Raw genomic sequence first — 25,170 nt, 5'->3', positions numbered from 1 at the left:
ACACAAAATGCTGATGTAGGGTGTATCCGCTTGGGTGGTTTTTGGGTAGTGGTGTAATGTAGAGACAAAGACGACAGGCACAATATTTTTTTTTCAGGAGGTAAATCACGTTTTATTTGCGTGACACGAAGGGCAGAATAAATGAGGGAGACATAGGGGGTTGGGGTGGGTTTGTATGATGAATAGGATTACAGAGCTGGTAGTAAATAGCGTCGAAACGTGGGTGGGGGTGCTGGCAACTGTATACAGAACTAGTACTAGTAGGTAAATGGCATTACAAGGTGTGTGTGTGGGGGGGGTGTGGGTGTGGATGCTGGCAATCTGTATACAGAGCTAGTAAGTAAATGGCGTCACAAGGTGGGGGACGACGACTGGGAAGTTGTGTACAGAGCTAGTAGGTAAATGGCATTACCAGGTTGTGCTGGCAATATAATAATACAGAGCTGGTAGGTAAATGGCTTCGCAAGGTGGGGAGGGGGGATGGCTACTTGTGTACAGAGTTAGTACGTAAATGGTGTTCAAAAGTACGGCGGGGGGATGGCTGGAACCTTTACAGTAAATCCAGCCGTTGGATTATGCGTGCACCACTATGTTTTCTACGCGGTAACGCCGTCTATTTTTAGCCTGTTGGGAGGGTTTGTACCACGTGATTGAAGGTCTTCGTGTCGTTGACTTGGAATGTAGGACACTCGTCCCGAAAATTGGGGCGGAGTAGAGCCGGAATATGTGTGGTGGGGGTAAATCGTAAGGGTTGGGGTGTGGGTGGTTGGGGGTTAAAAAACCCGTGGTGGTGGTGGTGGTGGTGTTGAACTTAGTTGGAAGGAGGCACATCGTTGTCAGATCAAGCAGCACGGTAAAGGCCTTTTAAGACACATTGCTGCTGGATGTGTTGAGTCCAGATTTTTGTGTTGCTTTATTCCAAAAGTCGGAACTTCAGCTTGTGAGTGTTGGAATGGAGGGATCGATGCAACTCCTAGCATTGTTGGCGCTGGTCTCTGCTCTGGCAGCTCTAGGTGAGTTAATTTCGTTGTTGTTTTCTCAGGTTTATTTATTTTTTTATTTTTTTTGTAGGGATAGTAAATTTTACCATTTTGGCTTAGAACCTCTAGGAGCAGTAAGGCGGTGTAGCGATAGGGCGATTCATTGCTGACACTGAAAGACTGGTGTTTGATTCCTGGTTGTAAAAATTATTTCCGTTCAGTCTGTAGGATTTCTACTAAGCGAATCAGTTTTAAGGAGTAACTAGTAAGAAATAAAGGAGAATAGTGGTAATTTTGTACACACCATTTAAGTAGCTTTAGCTTAAGGTTGATAGCTAAGAGAGACACAAGTGGCTGTTCTATTTAGCTTATCTATGTATATATACATATATATACATATACATATAAACGTATATATATATATATATATATATATATATATATATATATATATATATATATATATATATATATTTATATGTATAATATATATATATATATATATATATATATATATATATATATATATATATATATATATATATATATATATATATATATATATATATATATGTAAATATACATATATATATACATACATATATATGCATATATAAACCTATACATATATATATATATATATATATATATATATATATATATATATATATATATATATATATATATATATATATAAATATTTCGGTTTTTTAAAAAATGTGTTTGTTTGAAAGAGGTACTTACATAAATACTTCACTATTAATATTTCTACATCAGATACTAGCGGGACAACGTCCATATTTATTTGTGATGGTTGCCACAAAAAATGTGACTAAAGCACTTTTAGCACTAGACTCTTCAATTTTTGTTCCCAAGTTTATGTTCTATTACTGATTCGTGTTTTAAAATCGGAACTCATATATGTCTTCCCATCCTACAGCTAGTGCCCACAACACACCATGTAACGTGGGCAACGATTCCCTCTGTCTACTCGGTGTGCGGGCTGAGTTCGTCACCAATTCCAAATGGTACGGGGACAGCTACATAGTAAAATGCCCAAACCAAACAGGTAAGTTTCATGTTGTGTTTGATCTCTATTAAGGTTGAGGTCATGACTGTCTATGTTGTGTTAGATTTCTATTAGGGTTGGAGTCATGGCATTCTATGTTTTTTTAGATCTCTATTAGGGTTGGATTCGTGGTTTCAGATCTCTATTATGGTTGAAGTCATGACTGTCTATGTTGGGTTAGATCTCTATTAGGGTTGGAGTCATGGTATTCTATTTTGTGTTTAGATTTCTATTAGGGTTGGAAATATGGCATTCTATGTTGTGTTAGATCTCTATTAGGGTTGGAAATATGCCTTTCAATGCTGTTAGATCTCTATTAGGGTTGTAGTCATGGTTTTCTATGTTGTGTTAGATCTCTGTCAGGGTTGGAGTCATGGCTAAGGCAGGGGCATTAGGTACAACAGGGTTTACGGCCAGTCTTCAGTCTAGTGAAAGTAGAAACACGAATGTTATAGATAAGGAAACTTTACCATAGTTTCAAAAAATGGCAAAATAATTCAGACCCCCTACCGCCCAAAAAAGCAGCCGAAACCATATTGAATCCATCTCTATTTACACGCATATATATATATATATATATATATATATATATATATATATATATATATATATATATATATATATATATATATATATATATATATATATATATAAGGACAGCCTTTAACATTTAACATTTTAAGTCATATAACTTTTACAAAAAACCTTAACATATAATATTTTCAATTTTTTTTCATTACAATGCCAATAAACACGTTTTTAATATGTAGAACTTCTGAACCCCACCTGCATTCGTAATATTTTCAAAACAATCAACTGTAACCTGTCCAGGCACATAGGTACTTCTTTCAACACAACTAGATGAAGCAATGTTAATGCTCCCTCCACAGATAACATGGACTTTTACTGCATGAACCCGGACACGACAAACAAGAACATGTCTTCCAGAATGTTGAGGACAAATAATTTCGACACGAGCCTGATAAAACAGTTCCTACATATTCGCTTTAATACCCCGGCTGGTGAGTTGTCAGATTGGCAATTTTTAAATCGTTAATTATTAGCACGTTAATTCAAGTTTATCCTAATAATTTTTTTTATTTAAAACTGCAAGTATTGCATACATACATACACACACACACACACACACACATATATATATATATATATATATATATATATATATATATATATATATATATATATATATATATATATATATATATATGGGGCATTTGTCCCATTCGGGCAATCGTCCATTTGGGCATTTCTCGCATTCAGGCATGTGACCAATCGGGAAATCGGCCTTCGGGCAAACGGCATTCGGGCAAGTGTCTTTCGGGAAATTGTCGTAGACCCTATATATATATACATATATATATATATATATATATATATATATATATATATATATATATATATATATATATATTTGCATTAATTTATTATAAATGTTCTCTATTTCTTTAATTTGTTTATATATATATATATATATATATATATATATATATATATATATATATATATATATATATATATATATATAGGATATTCTTTTCTACCCCTAGGCACCTACGTAGCGTGTGGCCACAAATTTTCAGTCGATGCTATAGCGATGACCGTTGATCTGGACAACACCCACACAATCTACCTCGATATGTGGAGTTTGAACCACCGGCCGTCCATCACCTTCACCCCCATCCAGGGGGAGGTGTACACCCTGGTGGCCTACGACGCTGGGTACCTCAGCCTGGGTGGGATCTGGGTCAACATTAAGACTGCGGACACGTCTAGTGGAACCGTACGTTGATGTGTGTGTGTGTGCGTGTGTATGTGTGTGTGTGCGAGCATGTGTTTGTGTGTGTGGGGGGGGGGAGGTGCGTGGCGTCTACGAAACAAATAACATTATATTTTATATTGAGAAAATTGTCTATGATCTGTTGAAAAAATAGCGAAAGGACGTACGTTTTAGAGATTTTTTGGGGATTCGTTTTTATTTTGAAAAATAAGGGATCTGGGTGTTGGGTTATTGGGGCCCAGGAAATGTAGCACTACCTATCGACATATTACTTTAACCCCTACCTACCTAGGAAATCAATCCTAACCTCTCCATATATATTCAATTAACCCCTCCCTACCCAAGAAATTATCCTAACCTCTCCGTATATTCAATTAACACCTACCTCCCTAGGACTTCTATCCTAACCTCTCCATATATATTCAATAACCCTTAGAAATCTGTCCTAACCTCTATATATTCAATTAACCCCTACCTCCCTACGAAATCTATCCTAACCTCTATATATTCATTTAACCCCTACCTCCCTACGAAATCTATCCTGACCACTCCAAATATTCAATTAACCCCTACCTCCCTACGAAATCTATCCTAACCTCTCCGTATATTAAATTAACCCCTACCTCCCTACAAATCTATCATAACCTCTCCAAATATTCAATTGACCCCTACCTCCCCAGGAAATCTACCCCTACAACGGACCAGTCAACCCACTGTATGAGAAGCACAACTCTTTCGTCTTCGCGTTGTTCAAGCAGAAAAACGGAGACATCACAGACATAGCTGCCCAGAAGTCCCAAGTATTAAAAACTGTAGTCGACAACGATGGCATCTACTATCTTGACTCGTTCATCAGCTCTAATAATCTGGAGGGTAGGTTGTAATGTCTGAACAGTGACTGCATCTATGATACCGACTTTTATTTACCCATAATGGTAGTTTATAGTGTTTGTTTAGTAGTATCACCTATACTAAAATCTTCATTAACTCTATTGAACCTGAACGGAGTTTATAGTGTCTTAAATGGTTGTCATCTATTGTGGTACTTTTATTAACTTTATTAATCATAAACTTAGTTTTTTTTTTAAATGTATGAATGCTTGTTTTAACGTTAGAATCATTTAATTAAAACCACTAAGTTCAATGAGGTAAGTATAAATTTTACCTTTATTGAAATGAACTTTACAGTTTTATATTTCTATTATATTTGATTATTTGTAACACGTCTTAATAAAAAGTATTGTGTAATGAAATTTGGATTATTAATTTATTTTACTGATGGAAGTATTTTCCCCATTTTCCTAGGACCTGTTGGTATTGGGTTTATCGCCGTGGCTGCTGATGCATTCGGTATACAGTACTTCATTGACAGAAATATTTTCAACAATTGCCCATACCTCGTATCTTCCAACAAGGGTATTTGTGTTTTTATCTTTAGTTTTTGAAATTCGGCCACTCTGACAAAAGCCACTATGCTACATATATCTTATTAAACAATAGATTTGAGATTTACTTATACTTCTAATAACCACATTATAAATTTACATTTGCATTAACATCTAACATTCAAAATTACCCTGAGAATAGAATCTTTCGCATTAAAAAAAAAAGAAAATAGTTTTTCAGATAGCTGATATCGTTCGTGAAGATAAAGTCAATAGAAAAGAAAAACTAATTGTGTAAGGCCTAAGGTCGTTCCTTTAAACCCTATTGCATGCTCGTCCTTTATACCGCCTTATACTTCTTCAAAATTAATATTATACTCCTTAATGTAAAAAAAAATATCAATAAATTTTTTATTTTTTCATCATCTATATATTTTTATTTATTTTCTCTACGTTAAAAAAAACCAACTATAAATCTAAATTCCATTAAAACATTGTGTTACAAATTTGGTGTTCAAGAACAAACAACGTATTTTGTTAAATTTCGATCTTTCGCTCCTATATCAATTCATTTTTCGACCAAACAGGTCTCCAAACGGCCCTGCGGAGTATGGGGTACCAGCTGGACGGCAACAACAGTTTCACTGACTATCGAGGCACATTCCTGCTGGGTCTGCAGGTTGATTTACAGGTCACCTACTACAGCCCCGAGGCCCACTTTGATTCTTGCTGCACGCACAGCATGCAGTCGTAAGTTAAATCATTCATTTAATGTAACACGCTAGGTAGTGTGCCACTCCGTTACTCACCGGTATAACGCTTTAAAAACTAAAATAATGCTTGGTTATACTTTAAATATTTATATCATTCTGTATTTATAATATAACATGCTAGGTAGTGTGTCACTCCGTTATTCAACTGTATAGACGCTTTACACATCAAAACGATGCTTGGTTATTCTTTAAATATTTATAACATTCTGTATTTATAATATAACATGCTAGGTAGTGTGTCATGCAGTAACTAATTGGTAAAGGTAGTGTGCTTATTAAATACACGCTCGATTATTTCTGAAAGTATTTATAAATCCTGTAACAATAATATAACACGCTATGTAGTGTGTCATTCCGTTAAAAAAAAGTTTCCCTTTCAAAACTGACGGCCTATAGGGAAAGTGAAGTAGAGTTCACTTGTTTCTGTGATCTCGGCATACGAAGAGATAGTGTGGTCAGCACTATGCCCAGCCGCTTTTACTTTCTACAACGTGAGTTACGGGTTAGCAGTCCAGCTGTATACCGCTAGACCACTCCGGGAAAAATTAAGTAGAGCTCATTTGTCACTTTAAACTCGGAAAATGAAAGATTTTTTTTCCTGGGGTTCGGGAATAAGACTTCGCGTTTTATCTGCCGCTATGAGCTTGGTGCACTATTTCGAGAAATTCATCGTTTACTCAATTTTTACAAGCTTTTATTTTACTTGCCCCTCCTGTCGTGATTTCTTCTGTCGTTCGTCATAGATCGAAACTGCAAAGCGAGTTAGACTTAAATAGATGCATGCATTAAAAAAAAATACATTATTCAAACTTGTGAGTTTATTTTTTTTTTTTTTTTTTTTTTTTAAAGCTTTATTTTTGTTTTATAATGAAACCAGAATGGTGGAAGTAAGAGTGGACCCACTTGCGACCACCACCCTCATGCCCTTGCACGTCCGCAATCAGCCTTTCATTCAGCTACTTCCGATTGAGATGCGCATGCCCACACCCGTCACAGGTCAGTCCTACATTATAGTAAAATTTAAGACACAATTTACTAATGTTACAAGGCTACAACAACTAAGTAATGAGGTATGGTTTCTTAATTGAGCACTCGTTTAATCATATGCGAAAGTTTGAAATGCAATTCTATACTAAATATTTACTTCGATATAGAGTTTAAGTACAATAAAAACAATATATACTTAAGTCTATCAGCTGTATTGAGAGAGGGTCTGACACATGGGCAGCATTTGGCCCTGCTAATCATACAGCCCAGGTTTTCTGCTTGATTTTCCAAAGGCAATCATCAAATGTTCTAAGACTGTGGAGCCATATATATATATATATATATATATATATATATATATATATATATATATATATATATATATATATATATATATATATATATATATATATATATATATATATATATATATATATATATATATATATATATATATATATATATACATGCTTGAAAAAAAAACCCAAACTACAGCGTAAGAAATAGATGAATTAATTTTTTTTTCTCTTATAGATAGATTACCTGCTTAAATTTATTGCCATTTATTGATTTGAGCTTTAAAAGTTTTTTTAAAAATAATGTGCATATTAAGGGTAGATAATTCAAGAAAAATATATAAACAGTAATTTATTGGTTATTCCCCTTTTTAGAGTGAAATAATTAAAAATAATCTTTCTATTTTAATGTATCGTTTCATTTCCATTAATCCTACTTTATTATAATATTTTTTAAAATGTGATATTATCTAAACTGAACCAATTAAAGTAATAAACCACTACAAGTGACATTTAACTGTCCGCTAATGATATGATCTTGACCACAGGTCAGCTGTATACCCTGCTTTTGCTGGACGTGACTGAGGCCAAAGCAAACATCAGCAATCCCAACACTGTTATCCATTGGCAGGTACGTATTTTATGGCCAAATCCCATGTTTCGCATCTCTTTATTCATGCCATTCTGGTGCACATACTACAAACATCATGGCCAAATCCCATGTTTCACTTCTCCTTATTAATGCCATTCTGGTGTACATACTACACCATCTTTTTCAAACACCAAAACAGTAAGGTTTTCTTTTCGAACCTGACGGTCCATTGGGACAAGTGAAGTAGAGTTTACCTATTTCTGTAACCTCTGTATGTGAAGGGATAGTGTGGTCAGTACTATGCCTACTCTCCATTACTATCCCTAACGTGAGTTAGGTACACGTCAGAGATTTTCAAGCACCGATATTGACAGAAACCCGTTTTGACGTTTAAAGTAAATCAAAGTTCAATTTTCGAACCTGACAGTCTATGGGGCAAGTGAGGTAGAGTTCACTTGTTTCTGTGAACTCGGCATACGCCCAGTCGCCTTTACTTTTCATAATGTGAGTTAGGTACAAATACACTCAGGGACTTAGGGACGTGCTTCTGACTTTCGTGTTTGCTGTCTAGCAGTTTAACAATTGTGCATTTTCAGTTTGGTGTCAGCCAACTGCATTTACTATTTTGTTATTTTAACAAGAAGAAACATAGTTTTGACAGAAATTTAATTTTACTACGTGGTGTCACCCGCTAAATGGTGTAACCCTTTAAATGGTGTCACCCGCTATATAGTGTCACTCTCTAAATGGTGTCACCCGCTAAATGGTGTCACCCTCCAAATGATGTCACCCGGTGTTTACCCTACCCCAATACCCGCCTTATGACGACACTGCATTCAATCGCTCTTACCCCTAGTCTAACAATAATCTCAAATGTGTACATACAAAGGTGGTGAACATACCAGGCGACGACATCCCATCAGGGGACACCATCCGGGGGTACTTGTCCCCCCTGCCGGCCATCAAGAAAGACGTGCGCACCATGATGTTCCTGTTGCTGAGTCAGCCGTCCAGGGTGGACCCGGGGGCCTTGTGGTCTTACACTGGTACAGGATGTGATAGCAGGACCACACTTAGGTCAGTTGAGTTGTTTTTTAATGCATTGTCGCTGGTATATATGCACAATAACATATACACACACTTTATAATAAGTATATACAAATACATAAATTTATAAAGTTTAAACCACTCTCTATATGTTTATATATATATATATATATATATATATATATATATATATATATATATATATATATATATATATATATATATATATATATATATATATTTATATATATATGAATATATATATATATATATATATGTATATAAATACATTTTCTATATAAATGCATATTAGCATATGTCTATGTATATATGTATTATATATATATATATATATATTTATATATATATATATATATATATATATATATATATATATATATATATATATATATATATATATATATATATATATATATATATATATATATATATATATATATATATATATATATATATATATATATATATATGCATATAAAACCTCATCTTGCAATGTGAATTGTTTCCCTCAATTCTTATTGTAATGACGAGTAAATCTGATTGTTGATTACAGGTGTAAATTTAACCTGGGTGCCTTCATGAAGAACCTGAACTTCAAGCTCGTGGGTCTGACCATGTTCTTGACTGAACAGGACGCCTTCACTAGAGCTGTGAGTAGCATCATCATCCCGCTCTCTGTTTATACACATCAACATCCTGCTCTTTGTTTATACACGTCAACATCCTGCTCTCTGTTTATACACTTCAACATCCTGCTCTTTGTTTATACACATCAACATCCTGCTCTCTGTTTATACACATCAACATCCTGCTCTCTGTTTATACACATCAACATCCTGCTTGACATTAGCAAGACATAATTGTATTTAGGACCTATACTGCGAATATTGTAACATTCTTTACAAAACTTGATACACAAACCCACTCACTCTCTCACAGGTCCTATACTACGACCATTGTAACACTATTTACAAAACTTGATACACAAACCCACTCACTCTCTCACAGGTCCTATACTACGACCATTGTAACACTATTTACAAAACTTGATACAAAAACCCACTCACTCTCTCACAGGTCCTATACTACGACCATTGTAACACTATTTACAAAACTTGATACACAAACCCACTCACTCTCTCACAGGTCCTATACTACGACCATTGTAACACTATTTACAAAACTTGATACACAAACCCACTCACTCTCTCACAGGTCCTATACTACGACCATTGTAACACTATTTACAAAACTTGATACACAAACCCACTCACTCTCTCACAGGTCCTATACTACGACCATTGTAACACTATTTACAAAACTTGATACACAAACCCACTCACTCTCTCGCAGGTCCTATACTACGACCATTGTAACACTATTTACAAAACTTGATACACAAACCCACTCACTCTCTCACAGGTCCTATACTACGACCATTGTAACACTATTTACAAAACTTGATACACAAACCCACTCACTCTCTCACAGGTCCTATACTACGACCATTGTAACACTATTTACAAAACTTGATACACAAACCCACTCACTCTCTCACAGGTCCTATACTACGACCATTGTAACACTATTTACAAAACTTGATACAAAAACCCATTCACTCTCTCACAGGTCCTATACTACGACCATTGTAACACTATTTACAAAACTTGATACAAAAACCCATTCACTCTCTCACAGGTCCTATACTACGACCATTGTAACACTATTTACAAAACTTGATACACAAACCCACTCACTCTCTCACAGGTCCTATACTACGACCATTGTAACACTATTTACAAAACTTGATACACAAACCCACTCACTCTCTCGCAGGTCCTATACTACGACCATTGTAACACTATTTACAAAACTTGATACACAAACCCACTCACTCTCTCACAGGTCCTATACTACGACCATTGTAACACTATTTACAAAACTTGATACACAAACCCACTCACTCTCTCACAGGTCCTATACTACGACCATTGTAACACTATTTACAAAACTTGATACACAAACCCACTCACTCTCTCACAGGTCCTATACTACGACCATTGTAACACTATTTACAAAACTTGATACAAAAACCCATTCACTCTCTCACAGGTCCTATACTACGACCATTGTAACACTATTTACGAAACTTGATACACAAACCCACTCACTCTCTCGCAGGTCCTATACTACGACCATTGTAACACTATTTACAAAACTTGATACAAAAACCCATTCACTCTCTCACAGGTCCTATACTACGACCATTGTAACACTATTTACAAAACTTGATACAAAAACCCACTCACTCTCTCACAGGTCCTATACTACGACCATTGTAACACTATTTACAAAACTTGATACACAAACCCACTCACTCTCTCACAGGTCCTATACTACGACCATTGTAACACTATTTACAAAACTTGATACACAAACCCACTCACTCTCTCACAGGTCCTATACTACGACCATTGTAACACTATTTACAAAACTTGATACACAAACCCACTCACTCTCTCACAGGTCCTATACTACGACCATTGTAACACTATTTACAAAACTTGATACACAAACCCACTCACTCTCTCACAGGTCCTATACTACGACCATTGTAACACTATTTACAAAACTTGATACACAAACCCACTCACTCTCTCGCAGGTCCTATACTACGACCATTGTAACACTATTTACAAAACTTGATACACAAACCCACTCACTCTCTCACAGGTCCTATACTACGACCATTGTAACACTATTTACAAAACTTGATACACAAACCCACTCACTCTCTCACAGGTCCTATACTACGACCATTGTAACACTATTTACAAAACTTGATACACAAACCCACTCACTCTCTCACAGGTCCTATACTACGACCATTGTAACACTATTTACAAAACTTGATACACAAACCCACTCACTCTCTCACAGGTCCTATACTACGACCATTGTAACACTATTTACAAAACTTGATACAAAAACCCATTCACTCTCTCACAGGTCCTATACTACGACCATTGTAACACTATTTACGAAACTTGATACACAAACCCACTCACTCTCTCGCAGGTCCTATACTACGACCATTGTAACACTATTTACAAAACTTGATACAAAAACCCATTCACTCTCTCACAGGTCCTATACTACGACCATTGTAACACTATTTACAAAACTTGATACACAAACCCACTCACTCTCTCACAGGTCCTATACTACGACCATTGTAACATTCTTTACAAAACTTGATACACAAACCCACTCACTCTCTCACAGGTCCTATACTACGACCATTGTAACACTATTTACGAAACTTGATACACAAACCCACTCACTCTCTCGCAGGTCCTATACTACGACCATTGTAACACTATTTACAAAACTTGATACAAAAACCCATTCACTCTCTCACAGGTCCTATACTACGACCATTGTAACACTATTTACAAAACTTGATACAAAAACCCATTCACTCTCTCACAGGTCCTATACTACGACCATTGTAACACTATTTACAAAACTTGATACAAAAACCCATTCACTCTCTCACAGGTCCTATACTACGAATATTGTAACACTATTTACAAAACTTGATACAAAACCCATTCACTCACAAGTTCTACACTGCGATAATTGTAACATTGCTTACAAAACTTGCTACACAAACCCATTCACTCTTTCACAGGTCCTCTACGGCAGCGTCAACCTCAACGACATCGCCACATCAGACACCACGAACACCATCTCGTTAATCTCAATGGACACTGCGTGCAATGGGGTTTCCGGATATGCCAACCCGTGCCCGGATGCCTGCAGCTCTACCAACCCAGGTGTTACCAACCCCGTCGCAGGGACCACCGTTACGCCCACGACAACCACCATGATGATGCACGACCATGGGATGTAACTTTTCCATCTCCCACGGTTGTATCATGATAGTATAGCATTATGTTTTGGCTTAGTTTAAAATTTAAGTATATTTATATACGATACAAAAACATCCTCTTTGAACTTTGTAATAGAACAATGAAAAAATACGATGAATATTGTTCAAAGGCAAAGATGAAAATTTTCAAAAATTTGATTGTACGCCTTGAACATATTTAAAAAAAATATTGTTGAATTTAACAGATTATAAATGATATATACTTTTTCTTAATTTGTAAGAAGTAATCCGAAAATTGAAATATAATGCATAATTAAATAAACAAAAAAAAATTTGCTCAGTAACTCAAAAGAAAAAAACATAAAGTAACATTGTTCTTAGTGAATAAAATTTGTATTTCATTATAAAATGTTTATTTTAAGTTTTGATTGTAAATATGTTAACCATACCAAGGGGACATAACCGAGTGTTAGTAACAAGAACTTGCGTGAATCTATGAGAGCAGTGCCTTGTGTACACTATAGACCCTGACACCCTGTAGCCTAGTGATATTAAAACAAATGAATGATACATACAACTTGGTATTAATAAATATATAATGATTTGGTCGTTGTGTTTGATTGAGTGAATATTTTTTGAAAATTTTAGTGTGTGTTTTACCGTTGGAATACTGCAGTTTGTATGTGAATCATCTTCCCATGCCCCGCGCCCCATTACCGATATTGGGGCTTAACAATAGGTCAGTAACCTATCCATGAAAAAAAATGACATATGCAACTATCACAGAAACCAAAAAAAAAAGCAAAAACACAAAACGCATCAAGAAACGAGAGCAAAGAAGAGAAAAAAAAAACAGAAAAAAAGATCCGAATCTCGACCTAAAAATGACATCACCAATTTTCCTAACTTTTAAAAAATATAATATTTCACATGTCATTCAGCATGTTTATCATTAAGAATTAAAATACAATCAACGAATCAGAGTTTAACCCCTTACCAAACATATGTAAAACACAATCTCTTAAATCTAACGACTTCCCCTTATCTTGGGTGTGTATCGTAATTTATGCACGGCCCTTTATACAATAAAAACCTACATTGGTTTAGGTTGTGACTAAAGGCTTATACAATATTTACAGCCATATTGAATAACCGCAAACTATCGGCTACTCAAGCTGTGAAGTTCTAAAAGTTACACTTTAAACATATTTCATTTGTAACATTTTTACTCATTAAAATAATAGTGGTCTCTGTAACACTCGGGGCCCTTAGACCATGGCCTCGCTAGCCCTATATTTAATCCTGCACCCAGAAGAATCCCAACACCAGTTAGTAAAAGGTCAAAGTTCGTTTATTCCTCTCCTATCCTGCCCTTTAGACTGTGCAGTAAGAAACCTTTACTGTCACAAAACTTAACACTGATGTTCACATAATTTATCTTTTGTTTACGTTTTACAGCGTGTAGTTCAAATGATGCATATAAAGACCAAGTATGGTTAGAACTTAGCTCAACCGTCTTAATTCCCATAGCGTAAGTTCAGTACTGATTAGAGCTGAGTAAACTAAAGACGTCCTCTAAAGTGAATACGGGATACGAACTCGAGACGTTCTTACTATTTAGTAGAGGACATTAATACAAGGCTGGCTACTCTAATGTTACGACTTTTAAGAATGTCGGCTTCTGTAAGCTATCAATACCATTTCGCTTAATGTCCACGGATTAAATATGTTATTTAAGGCGGACTTTGATCTAAAAAAAAAAGGAACACAAAATGAAAGTAAAAGTAAAACGAAATTCTCCCTTAACAATGGATTCTGGATTTCAAAGTACGAGAATAAAAATACATTTTTAGTAGAATATTAAAAAAAAAGTTATGCTTAAGCAAAAAAAAAAGTAAAAAAAAAACAAACGAACTTTTGTACTTACAAAAACCTTCCCCCACCAAAGTTCACCATCTTACACAAAGATTTAAATAACTGAGGTTGATAAAACAGAAACTAATGACTCATACCACGTGACGTAAATACACTCAGAGATTTTTTTTGTACCCAATGTTTTGACATTATCGTACGTCTAATTTACATAAATTATCATACTTAAAGTAATTCAATTAGGCCCAGGAATGGTCGTTTAATTCGCCCTATATATAAAACACGTGTTTATTTTCGTGATGTTCTACTTTAGTAAATTAGATATTTATATTTCTTCACTGCTGTGATTGTAAAGTTCGAAGAATAGCATCACAATCGGGTATAATCTTCTTACTTGTGCAAGATACAGTTTTAGTGATAGGACATTTATACAATACTCAACAACAATGCTAACAAGTGGTGTATTTTTACTATAAGGAGTCTTGTTTCTTTTTTTTTTGTTCTTAATTTTAATACTGGAGATGATCTTCTTCAACACGAGTAATATGTGTCAACAAGTTAATATTCTCTACATAGGCCGTCGACTCTGATTTCAGCCTGCTTTTCTTTCTAGATTTGTTTTCTTTTTTCAGAAAAACAACAACAAAAACTACAAGGTAGCAGTTGTTTAATTTTGGAGTTTTGTATAAGTATTAACTGCGTTAATCGTATTATGCCAATAATGGAAACGCAAGTGACGGATCCTGGTTCAAGACTTTACATCATTTCTAAACAATTCCAATTAGGACAAACGGAAATCGTCTTTCTAACTAACCAGGCGCATGCTCAAGAACCGATGACGATATATCCATACTATAAACAATGCAAAGACGAAGAGAATCAACTGTTGAAATGCGTCCATGTTCATAAGTCTAAAATAACAGGATCCGTCGATGAAAATCAAGAACTAAATTATTTTTCAGAAAAACACGACGAATGTAATATTAGTTCAACAGAACAGCCACTTTCATTTACAATTTTAAACAACAAAGAGTTATTCACTAAAGACGTGCAAGAAACACGTATTGACATAGATACAGCAACGCCGGAGACGAAAGAAGAGACGTTTTGGCTGGAGTACAAGGCGAAAGTTAAGGACGTCCTGCTAGAATTTGCTGGGGAGACAACTGCTCACGGGTACAAGAGGACCACCTCCACGCGACGAGCTGTAAAGTGCAGGTGAGTTCATTCACCTTGATAGTTTTACATGGTGTTTGTTTAATACTAGCAAGTGCAGGTGAGTTCATTTACCTTGATAGTTTTACGTGGTGCAAGTTTAATACTAGCAAGGGCAGGTGAGTTCAACTACATTGATAGTTTTACGTCGTGTTTAATACTAGCAAGTGCAGGTGAGTTCAACTACCTTGATAGTTTTACGTGGTGTTTGTTTATTACTAGCAAGTGCAGGTGAGTTCAACTACCTTGATAGTTTTACGTGGTGTTTGTTTATTACTAGCAAGTGCAGGTGAGTTCAACTACCTTGATAGTTTTACGTGGTGTTTGTTTATTACTAGCAAGTGCAGGTGAGTTCAACTACCTTGATAGTTTTACATGGTGTTTGTTTAATACTATCGTAAGATAGTGGGGATGGGAAGGGGGTGGGTGGGTGGTAAACTACCTGGTTATTATTAGTGATTTAAAACTGACCTAGCAGTAACAATATTAGGAAGTGGGGGGGGGGGGGTGGTCGTTGAAGTACTTAGTAATTTTACTTTGTGTTCATAATACTGTGACATTACTAGGGAATATGGGTAGTTAAACCGCTTTGGTATAGTTATCTAGTGTTGATTTCTCAGTGACTAAACTAGGGAATATGGGTGGTTAAACCGCTTTGGTATAGTTATCTAGTGTTGATTTCTCAGTGACTGAACTATAAAATGATTCGAGGGGGGTGGAGGTCTTAAATCATGTTGGTATTTTACCTGCCGATGATTTAATACTGTCACAATTTTGACAGAATTAGGAAGTAAGGGTGGTTAAAGTAAAACTACCATAGTAAATACAGTAGCGTTGATTCATTACTATCTCAATTAGAACGTGGAATAGTTACAAATATAGTTTGCTGGTGGGAGGGCGGAGATTGTGAATCAAATCAAATCAATGTTAATGTACGACAGCGAATTCTTTCTTTCAAACCGCTTGTATTTCCTTATTTTATAAATAGGATTCGGGAGAATACAAAGAAGTTTTTTTAACTCCTTAGCTCCCACAATATAACCTCCCAGAAATCGTTCATAAACGACGTCATATATGAGGAACAAAGGGTAAAGGTGTGTGTGTGTGGGGGGGGGGGGGGCAGACTTTAGTAACGATTTGTAATGTGAGGGGAGGTGTAGTTTAGAAAGTGTGAGTACACATTTGTGTATTAAATAAAGTAACGTTACAAAGTTAATTTCAGCCGTTCATTTTAAAAGTGTGACTTCATTGATAGTAAAAAAAAAAGTAAAGTTTCCCTTTCAAACCTGGCGGTCTATGTGACAAGTGAAGAAGAGTTCACTTGTTTCTGTGACCTCGGCATATGAAGAGATAGTGTGGTCAGCACTATGCCCAGCCACCTTTACTTTCCCTAACGTGAGTTAGGTACCCATCAGAGTTGGGTGGACTCAGGGACGGTCTACTGAACTCGAGACTTACGGGTTAGCAGTCCAGCTCTCTGCCGCTAGACCACTCCGTCACTCATTGATAGACACCCCCTTTTTTAAAATAAATAAATTGTATATTGAATGTGCATTTTACATGTAGGCCCTATTTGAATTTTTATTTACGCTTTATTATACCATTAATTTTTCCCTTTGTATATTCCGTTTTGTATTTCAAATACATGTTTATTGTTATAACTTGATCAGCTAACTAATAATCCCTTTTATTCACTCCTCGCAGAATCCTGTGGGCCTTTGCAATTCTGTGCGTCGTCGTATCCCTGATCAATATGCTAGATCTCGTCCTTCCGGACATGTACGCGTTCAGCACCAGCATCCGGTCAGAGCCGGGCCGCAGCGTCCCCTTCCCCGCCGTCACAGTGTGTAACCTGGCGCCATACGACACGAGCAGGATAGACGGCACGGCTTTAGAGAACTACACACCGGAGCTGATGCATCTCTTCACAAAGGTAGTTCAGTCTTTAACAGGGTTTCTTCCAGGCATCTCTTCGGGGGGAGGGGGGGGGGGGGGCGGAGCTCCCCCGTAGAAAGTCTACCGCCACTCTTTATGCAAATAGAATTTATATAGAAAATATATACTTTTGCCAGTGTCCGACCCCCCCCCCGGAAAATTTAGTCCACCCCCCGGAAAATTTAGTCCCCCCCCACTCCGCAGAAAAAAGTCTGGATGTAACACTGTCTATAACGGAAATTAAAAAAAAATGCAGGCAATCTTCTTCGTGATTTTGTAATGTCGGTCGGGATTTCTTCCAACAAAAGTATTTCTAGTCAGCGTGTTATGTGCCCAATGTAATGTAGTTCTGGATATTCTCATACACAATTAAGTATTACAAGTCAACATGTTATGTGCCGTATGGCTCAATGGTTGAGCTTAATTGTAATGAGAAACGGGATCCCCTCCAACACAATTAAGTATTACAAGTCAACATGTTATGTGCCGTATGGCTCAATGGTTGAGCTTAATTGTAATGAGAAACGGGATCCCCTCTAACACAATTATGCATTACAAAACAATATGTTATGTGCCGTATGGCTCAATGGTTGAGCTTAATTGTAATGAGAAACGGGATCCCCTCCAACACAATTATGTATTACAAGTCAACATGTTATGTGCGTTATGGCTCAATGGTTGAGCTTAATTGTAATGAGAAACGGGATCCCCTCCAACACAATTATGTATTACAAGTCAACATGTTATGTGCCGTATGGCTCAATGGTTGAGCTTAATTGTAATGAGAAACGGGATCCCCTACAACACATTTATGTATTACAAGTCAACATGTTATGTGCTGTATGGCTCAATGGTTGAGCTTAATTGTAATGAGAAACGGGATCCCCTACAACTTAATTAAGTACTGTGTCAATATGTTAGGCACCATAAAGGCAGATCATTGATAATTCAGCCTGCTTTTCTTTTTGGATATTTACTTCAATAGCCTTTGTCCAACCAAGAACAAACTACAAGGCAGCAGTTGTTTTCATTTTCGAGTTGTCTCTCATAGATGGGTTTATGTCCCCTGCTATTGACCCTCATCTATCCGGGGGACTTTCCGGTTTAGCAGCCATGAGCTTTACCGACTCGACCACGCCCACCCCAAGATTAAGTTTTTAAGTCGTTGGTTTAAAGGAAGTAACTGTGTTAGTTTAATTAAGTATCTCTATAAAAAAATTCAATTAAAATCAAACGCATGAACTCATCATGCCTGATCAACGTAATTATTCCCCGCTGCAAGTTAGTCTTCGGATAAATTTTTGCCCAACTATTTGTTCGTGAGATGCTGGATATTTCAAAATATTATACCCGCACAAGAAGAAAGTCACCTAAAATCATACACGCGAGATAAATAAATCTCAAATAAATCCTCTAGGAACAAGGGTTTCGATGAAACAGACTCAAAGAGTTCAACTAAAAATATAGAGCTACTGGAAATAAAGGGAATTAAAAACATTTATAATGCTTAAATATAATTCAAGATAGTTTCCCTTTATTTGTTTAAAAAATATTGTGTTAAAAAACATTAGTTTGATTTAGGCTGGAGTCTTACATTTTTTTTCTGAGACGTACGCACTCAGTTTAACGTTAAGGTTCATTAGCGTTAAGAGGTTATTTTGTTTTTGGTAATATTATATGTGAAAACAAAACACTTTAATTTAAAAAAAAAACTTCCATTTAATTAATTTTACTTATTATCTAGCACTACTTCTGAAGCAGTAAACCAGCTATTATCACTACTATAACCCTAACCCTAACCCTAATCCTAGCCCTAACACTAAAACCCTAATTCTATCCCTAACAATAACACCAACTCATGTTATCCCTAACCATAACAGTTGCAATAACCGTCATCACAAATTATCTAGAGAATTTTCAAGGTAGTTCTGTCCCTTATTTTAATCCCAACTCGGACGTTTATCTAATATTTCGATCATTACCCAAACTACGTCTACATTGCCTTACTGACATTATTAAAACAGCTCGTTTTTTCTACAATGCCGCTAGAATTTATGAGGTGTGTGTTATACCTTTGTCAGATAAAGCCACGATAATAGAATCTACATAAAAAGAGGTGTTAGATTACTTGAAGGTATTATATCAAATTTTTATAAACTTTTCAGCGATTTCCGGTAACTGAAAGTGGAACTTACTCTACTTTTGGTTTTTCAAAAATCTATAACTTGAGTGTTGTTTCAGATATGTATACGAAATTTCACAGATAAGTTCGATTTACTGGAGTTAGTACTTTACGCTATTTCCGGATTATTATACACAAATTGTTTGTTGTTCACTTGTTGCGCAATTCTTTTACTACGAGATTCTATTCTATTATAAATACTTTCATTTATTAAAAATGTATTAAAAGTCATGTCAAAATCCGGAGTTGCCAACCCCAGTAGTGTTATATAAGTATATTTGAGAAAATTTTGGGGAGATCACTCCCGCTTTATTCTACAATGCGACCAGAATTGAGAATTACAGTGAAACATCTGAGTTGAAAATGCCATGTGTGAAATATTCCAGGATTCCATCTCTTCAGACTCGACCGTCAACACCTCGCGTCAGGTGTCTGACACACTGGATACAAAAACGTTGAGTGATTTGATTGGCTGGGGCCTGGACCGATTTCTTCTCAATTGTACCCTGTTCACGAAGTCAGTGAACTGCTCCGATATCTTCACGAGGTAGGTCAGGGGCGTGGCCATTATGGGAACAGTATTTGCGGTGTGGGAGAGTGTTAGTACCACGTGACTTTAAGCTTGAGTTGGCTAGATTTAAGGGGTCGGCGTGGTCGAGTCGGACAGATGAGGCTCGTTAGCTGGGGACAGCCACTCTTCTAGGAGACACAACTCCAAAATCAAACAACTGCTGCCTTGTAGTTTGTTCTTGGTTGGACAAAGGCTATGGAAGCAAATCCAAAAAGAAAAGCAGGCTGAAATCGGAGTCAATGGCCTCAATGGCGCATACTTAGTTGTGTTGTAGGGAATCCTTTTCAACACTAAAGTTAAGAACAAAGAAGAAGAAGAAGAAGGTATATTTAACTGTTAATTCACTGACCGCTGGTATTACTGTATGGTGGAGTGGGGGTGTTAAAAAGAGGCGTTATTAAATATTTTTAGTTTCGTTTCCATGATGAAAATTTAAAATAGTAACTCTACTGTTTAGATAATCAGTGAACGATTTATTTTTTAAAGTGTGAATGTATATGGTGTAGGGTTACATGCCTTTTTATGGGACGGCGTGGCATAGCAGTAGAGCGCTAGACTGCTAACTCGACTCTAGAGTTCGAATCCGGGTTCAAGTCAGTAGAACGTCCCGATAGTGAATGTAAAAGACGGCTTGGCATAGTGCTGACCACACTATCCCTTCACAGAAATATGTGAACTCTACTTCACTATAAATTTATTTTACCCTATAACATTTTACCGCATTCCTTTTAAAATGTATTTTATTTAGTTAATATAGGAAGAAGTGGTCGGGTGTTTGAGAGAACGACTGCTGACCCAAATGTCTCGAGTTCGGATTCCACAATCTAGTCCGCAAGACCTTTCTGAATCCACTTAGTTCTGATGGATACCTGAATCACGTTTTGGAAAACTAAGGTGGCTGTGCATATTACTGACCACACTACCCCCATACTTACTGAGTTCATTGAAGCGTAAACTCTACCATGGGGCCTGAGAAAAGTTGATGAATTCAGTCAGTGAATCTTCTTCTTCTGCGTTCTTAATTTTAGTGTTGGAAGGGATTCCCTCCACCACAATTAAGTATACGTGTCAACTGCTTATGCGCCATTGAGGCCATTGAGTCAGTGAATCGTAGTTCCAGTATTTATTGCCGTGTTTGAACCAGCTGTTGATGTCCCTCTTAATAAAAACGAATAGAGTAACCCCAACATACTTTAATACGATTGTATATTTTTTTTTAAAATCATAGGACGATGTCCGGACCGGAGAGTTGTTTTAGTTTTAATTTTAACACAGAGAACACTGTGTGCGCTGAACAAAGAGGGAGCTACAGCAGCCTGCATTTGGTTCTAGATATTGGCAGTGTCGTCGACCCATTCAGCAGTGTAACCCCAGTAGGGGTCAAGGTATATATAACTTACTGTCAGAAATCTATACAGAAATCTATATATAATTAAAATAAAAAAAATATGTATATATATATATATATATATATATATATATATGTATATATATATATATATATATATATATATATATATATATATATATATATATATATATATATATATATATATATATATATATATATATATATATATATATATATATATATATATTTAATAGCCGTCCCGGCCAGGCCCTGCTCTGGCTTCTGTGAAAAACCTTTCTGTTAAAGACCATCACCTGTGTGTTTAGTAATCATCATAAACCCGGCATTGCCCACCCAAACCACAACCAACCAAAACCAAAACAACAAAACGCAAACATAACGCTAACACAATTACAAATACAAACGAAAACAAAAACCTAACAACAAACCCAACCACAACCACAAACACCAATACAAACACAAAGAAAAAACAAACAAAAAAGCAAACGAAAACAAAAACCTAACAACAAACCCAACCACAAACACCAATACCAACAAAAAAAAAAACAAAAAAAAAAACGAAAAAGCAAACGAAAACAAACCAAATCCAAACGCAAAACCAACCAAAAACACAAATACAAACCCAAACAAAAAAAACCCAAACAAAAACGAAAAAAGAAAGAACAAAAACGAACCAAATCAAAACGCAACCACTAACGCAAACCCACCTAAACACAAAGAAAACACTAACGCGAACATAAACGCCCGGGGCGGAATCACCTGTTTTAGCTTAATGAACGACTATAGTACCCCAACTTATTCATAGTCTTTTGCACTCACTTAAACGAACGCGCCTGTTTCAATTTAATGAACAATTTTAATACTCCAAGCTTATCCGTAAAATACCTACAACATTTGCACTTGATCAATCCCCGCTAATTATGTAATTATTTTTTTTTCCCAACACCAAAACAAAGTAATAAAAAGTAAATTCTTTTCCACTAAATGCAATGGTTTTATAAAGGGAAGTAATTGTGTTTTCCTAATTTATCAAAGGGAAGTAAGTGCTATAGGACTAAATAAAGACATAATTAGAATGTTTGTAAAAGATGATATTTTTTTAAAACTTGTGTTTAATGAACATGCCGACAATTATTACTCTAATTTGAAAAATGAAAATTATTTCCCAACACTTTCAATGGTAATTTTTAAACTCATAAATTTAGACAAATGCGCACGATAATTGTCTAACACTTAAATCCATCCAAGACCAACGACAAACATATTTATTTTTACATACAGAACTGAGCTTTATATATTATATATATTTATATATAATTATCTTGTAGGTTAAAATGCAATGGTTGAGAATAATATCTAATAATATTAAATAGACAACTTGAACTAATTGTTTTAGAAATTTAATTTAAATTTGTTTAAAAAATCACACAACCTCAGGATTGAAATAAATTAGAGATTATAAAAATAAATATCAAAAAACCTTGTAAATAATTATGGATTAATATTTCCCAGGTCAAACTGCTAATTGATATAAAATTTCACCCAACGTCAAAATCCATTGGAAGGTTGTAGTATGCAGTACTTCTTCCAGACTTTTTTCTCCTCCGGGTGGGGGGGGGGGGGGGGGCGGCGGATACTGTTAAAAGTATATATTTTCTAAATATATTCCATTTCGTTCATGGAGGGATGGGGGCGAAGAAAGTCTACCGCCGAAGAGATGCCTGAAAGAAACTCTGGCAGAATGTATTTTCCCGTTGTCTAGGACTGTACCATGTATTGTAACGTGTTCACATATTTCTGCTGCAGGTGATTCTACACAACTTTACCATGTTTTGTAACGTTTTCACATATTTCTGCTACCGGTGATTCTAAGCTGTACCATGTTTTGTAACGTTTTCATATATTTCTGATACAGGTCATTCTACACAACTGTACCATGTTTTGTAACGTGTTCACATATTTCTGCTGCAGGTGATTCTACACAACTGTACCATGTTTTGTAACGTTTTCACATATTTCTGCTGCATGTGATTCTACACAACTGTACCATGTTTTGTAACGTGTTCACATATTTCTGCAGCAAGTGATTCTACACATCTGTACCATGTTTTGTAACGTGTTCACATATTTCTGCTACAGGTGATTCTACACAACTGTACCATGTTTTGTAACGTGTTCACATATTTCTGCTGCAGGTGATTCTACACAACTGTACCATGTTTTGTAACGTGTTCACATATTTCTGATGCAGGTGATTCTACACAACTGTACCATGTTTTGTAACGTGTTCACATATTTCTGCAGCAAGTGATTCTACACACCTGTACCATGTTTTGTAACGTGTTCACATATTTCTGCTACAGGTGATTCTACACATCTGTACCATGTTTTGTAACGTGTTCACATATTTCTGCTGCAGGTGATTCTACACAACTGTACCATGTTTTGTAACGTGTTCACATATTTCTGCTACAGGTGATTCTACACAACTGTACCATGTTTTGTAACATTTTCACATATTTCTGCTGCAGGTGATTCTACACAACTGTACCATGTTTTGTAACGTGTTCACATATTTCTGCTGCAGGTGATTCTACACAACTGTACCATGTTTTGTAACGTGTTCACATATTTCTGCTGCAGGTGATTCTACACAACTATACCATGTTTTGTAACGTTTTCACATATTTCTGCTACAGGTGATTCTACACAACTGTACCATGTTTTGTAACGTGTTCACATATTTCTGCTACAGGTGATTCTACACAACTGTACCATGTTTTGTAACGTGTTCACATATTTCTGCTACAGGTGATTCTCAACTGTACCATGTTTTGTAACGTGTTCACATATTTCTGCTGCAGGTAATTCTACACAACTCCACAGACTACCCCAACACGCATGAAAACGGGATGCTTGTGGCACCGGATGCTTCAGTCTTGATTGCTGTAGACAGGAGAGAGGTAATAGACAAAGGGGGGGGGGGGGGGGAGTCGACGGACGGGTCAGGGCGAAGTGTAGTTGTAAAGTTAATGAAAGCTTAACGCAAGTCTTGATACTAGAAGTAGCGTCACATAACTTAGGGACCATTCCGCCACAAGGGGACGCCATCCAAAGTTGGGAGGGGGAGAAGGAGACACCAACGTTTTTAAAATTAATTTTGATGAGAAAGCCTGCGGT

At 36.0% G+C, this 25,170-nt stretch overlaps 2 protein-coding genes across 2 annotated transcripts; both read left to right on the top strand.

Moving 5' to 3' along the window:
• Positions 1 to 1,927: 1,927 nt before the first annotated feature.
• On the top strand, positions 1,928 to 12,864 carry LOC131950040 (uncharacterized). The gene is made up of 11 exons (XM_059312059.1): positions 1,928 to 2,049; positions 2,940 to 3,071; positions 3,618 to 3,850; positions 4,528 to 4,720; positions 5,153 to 5,263; positions 5,820 to 5,982; positions 6,883 to 7,001; positions 7,837 to 7,919; positions 8,770 to 8,957; positions 9,502 to 9,598; positions 12,643 to 12,864. Exons 2-11 carry the CDS (start codon positions 2,945 to 2,947, stop codon positions 12,862 to 12,864), a joined length of 1,536 nt encoding a protein of 511 aa, XP_059168042.1. The 5' UTR covers positions 1,928 to 2,049; positions 2,940 to 2,944.
• Positions 12,865 to 15,049: 2,185 nt separating this feature from the next.
• LOC131950039 (acid-sensing ion channel 5-like) lies at positions 15,050 to 23,856 on the top strand. Its single transcript, XM_059312058.1, has 5 exons — positions 15,050 to 15,933; positions 17,635 to 17,863; positions 20,434 to 20,594; positions 21,847 to 22,003; positions 23,797 to 23,856. The coding sequence occupies exons 1-5, from the start codon at positions 15,428 to 15,430 to the stop codon at positions 23,854 to 23,856; spliced, it is 1,113 nt and encodes a 370-aa protein (XP_059168041.1). The 5' UTR covers positions 15,050 to 15,427.
• The last annotated feature ends 1,314 nt before the right edge of the window (positions 23,857 to 25,170 follow it).

The sequence above is a fragment of the Physella acuta genome, unplaced genomic scaffold, assembly GCF_028476545.2.
Source record: "Physella acuta isolate Inbredline_101_S28 unplaced genomic scaffold, ASM2847654v3 ptg000729l, whole genome shotgun sequence".
Taxonomy (NCBI): domain Eukaryota; kingdom Metazoa; phylum Mollusca; class Gastropoda; family Physidae; genus Physella; species Physella acuta.
Note: the sequence above shows the minus strand (reverse complement) of the source record. Positions and strands in the feature narration are given on the sequence as shown.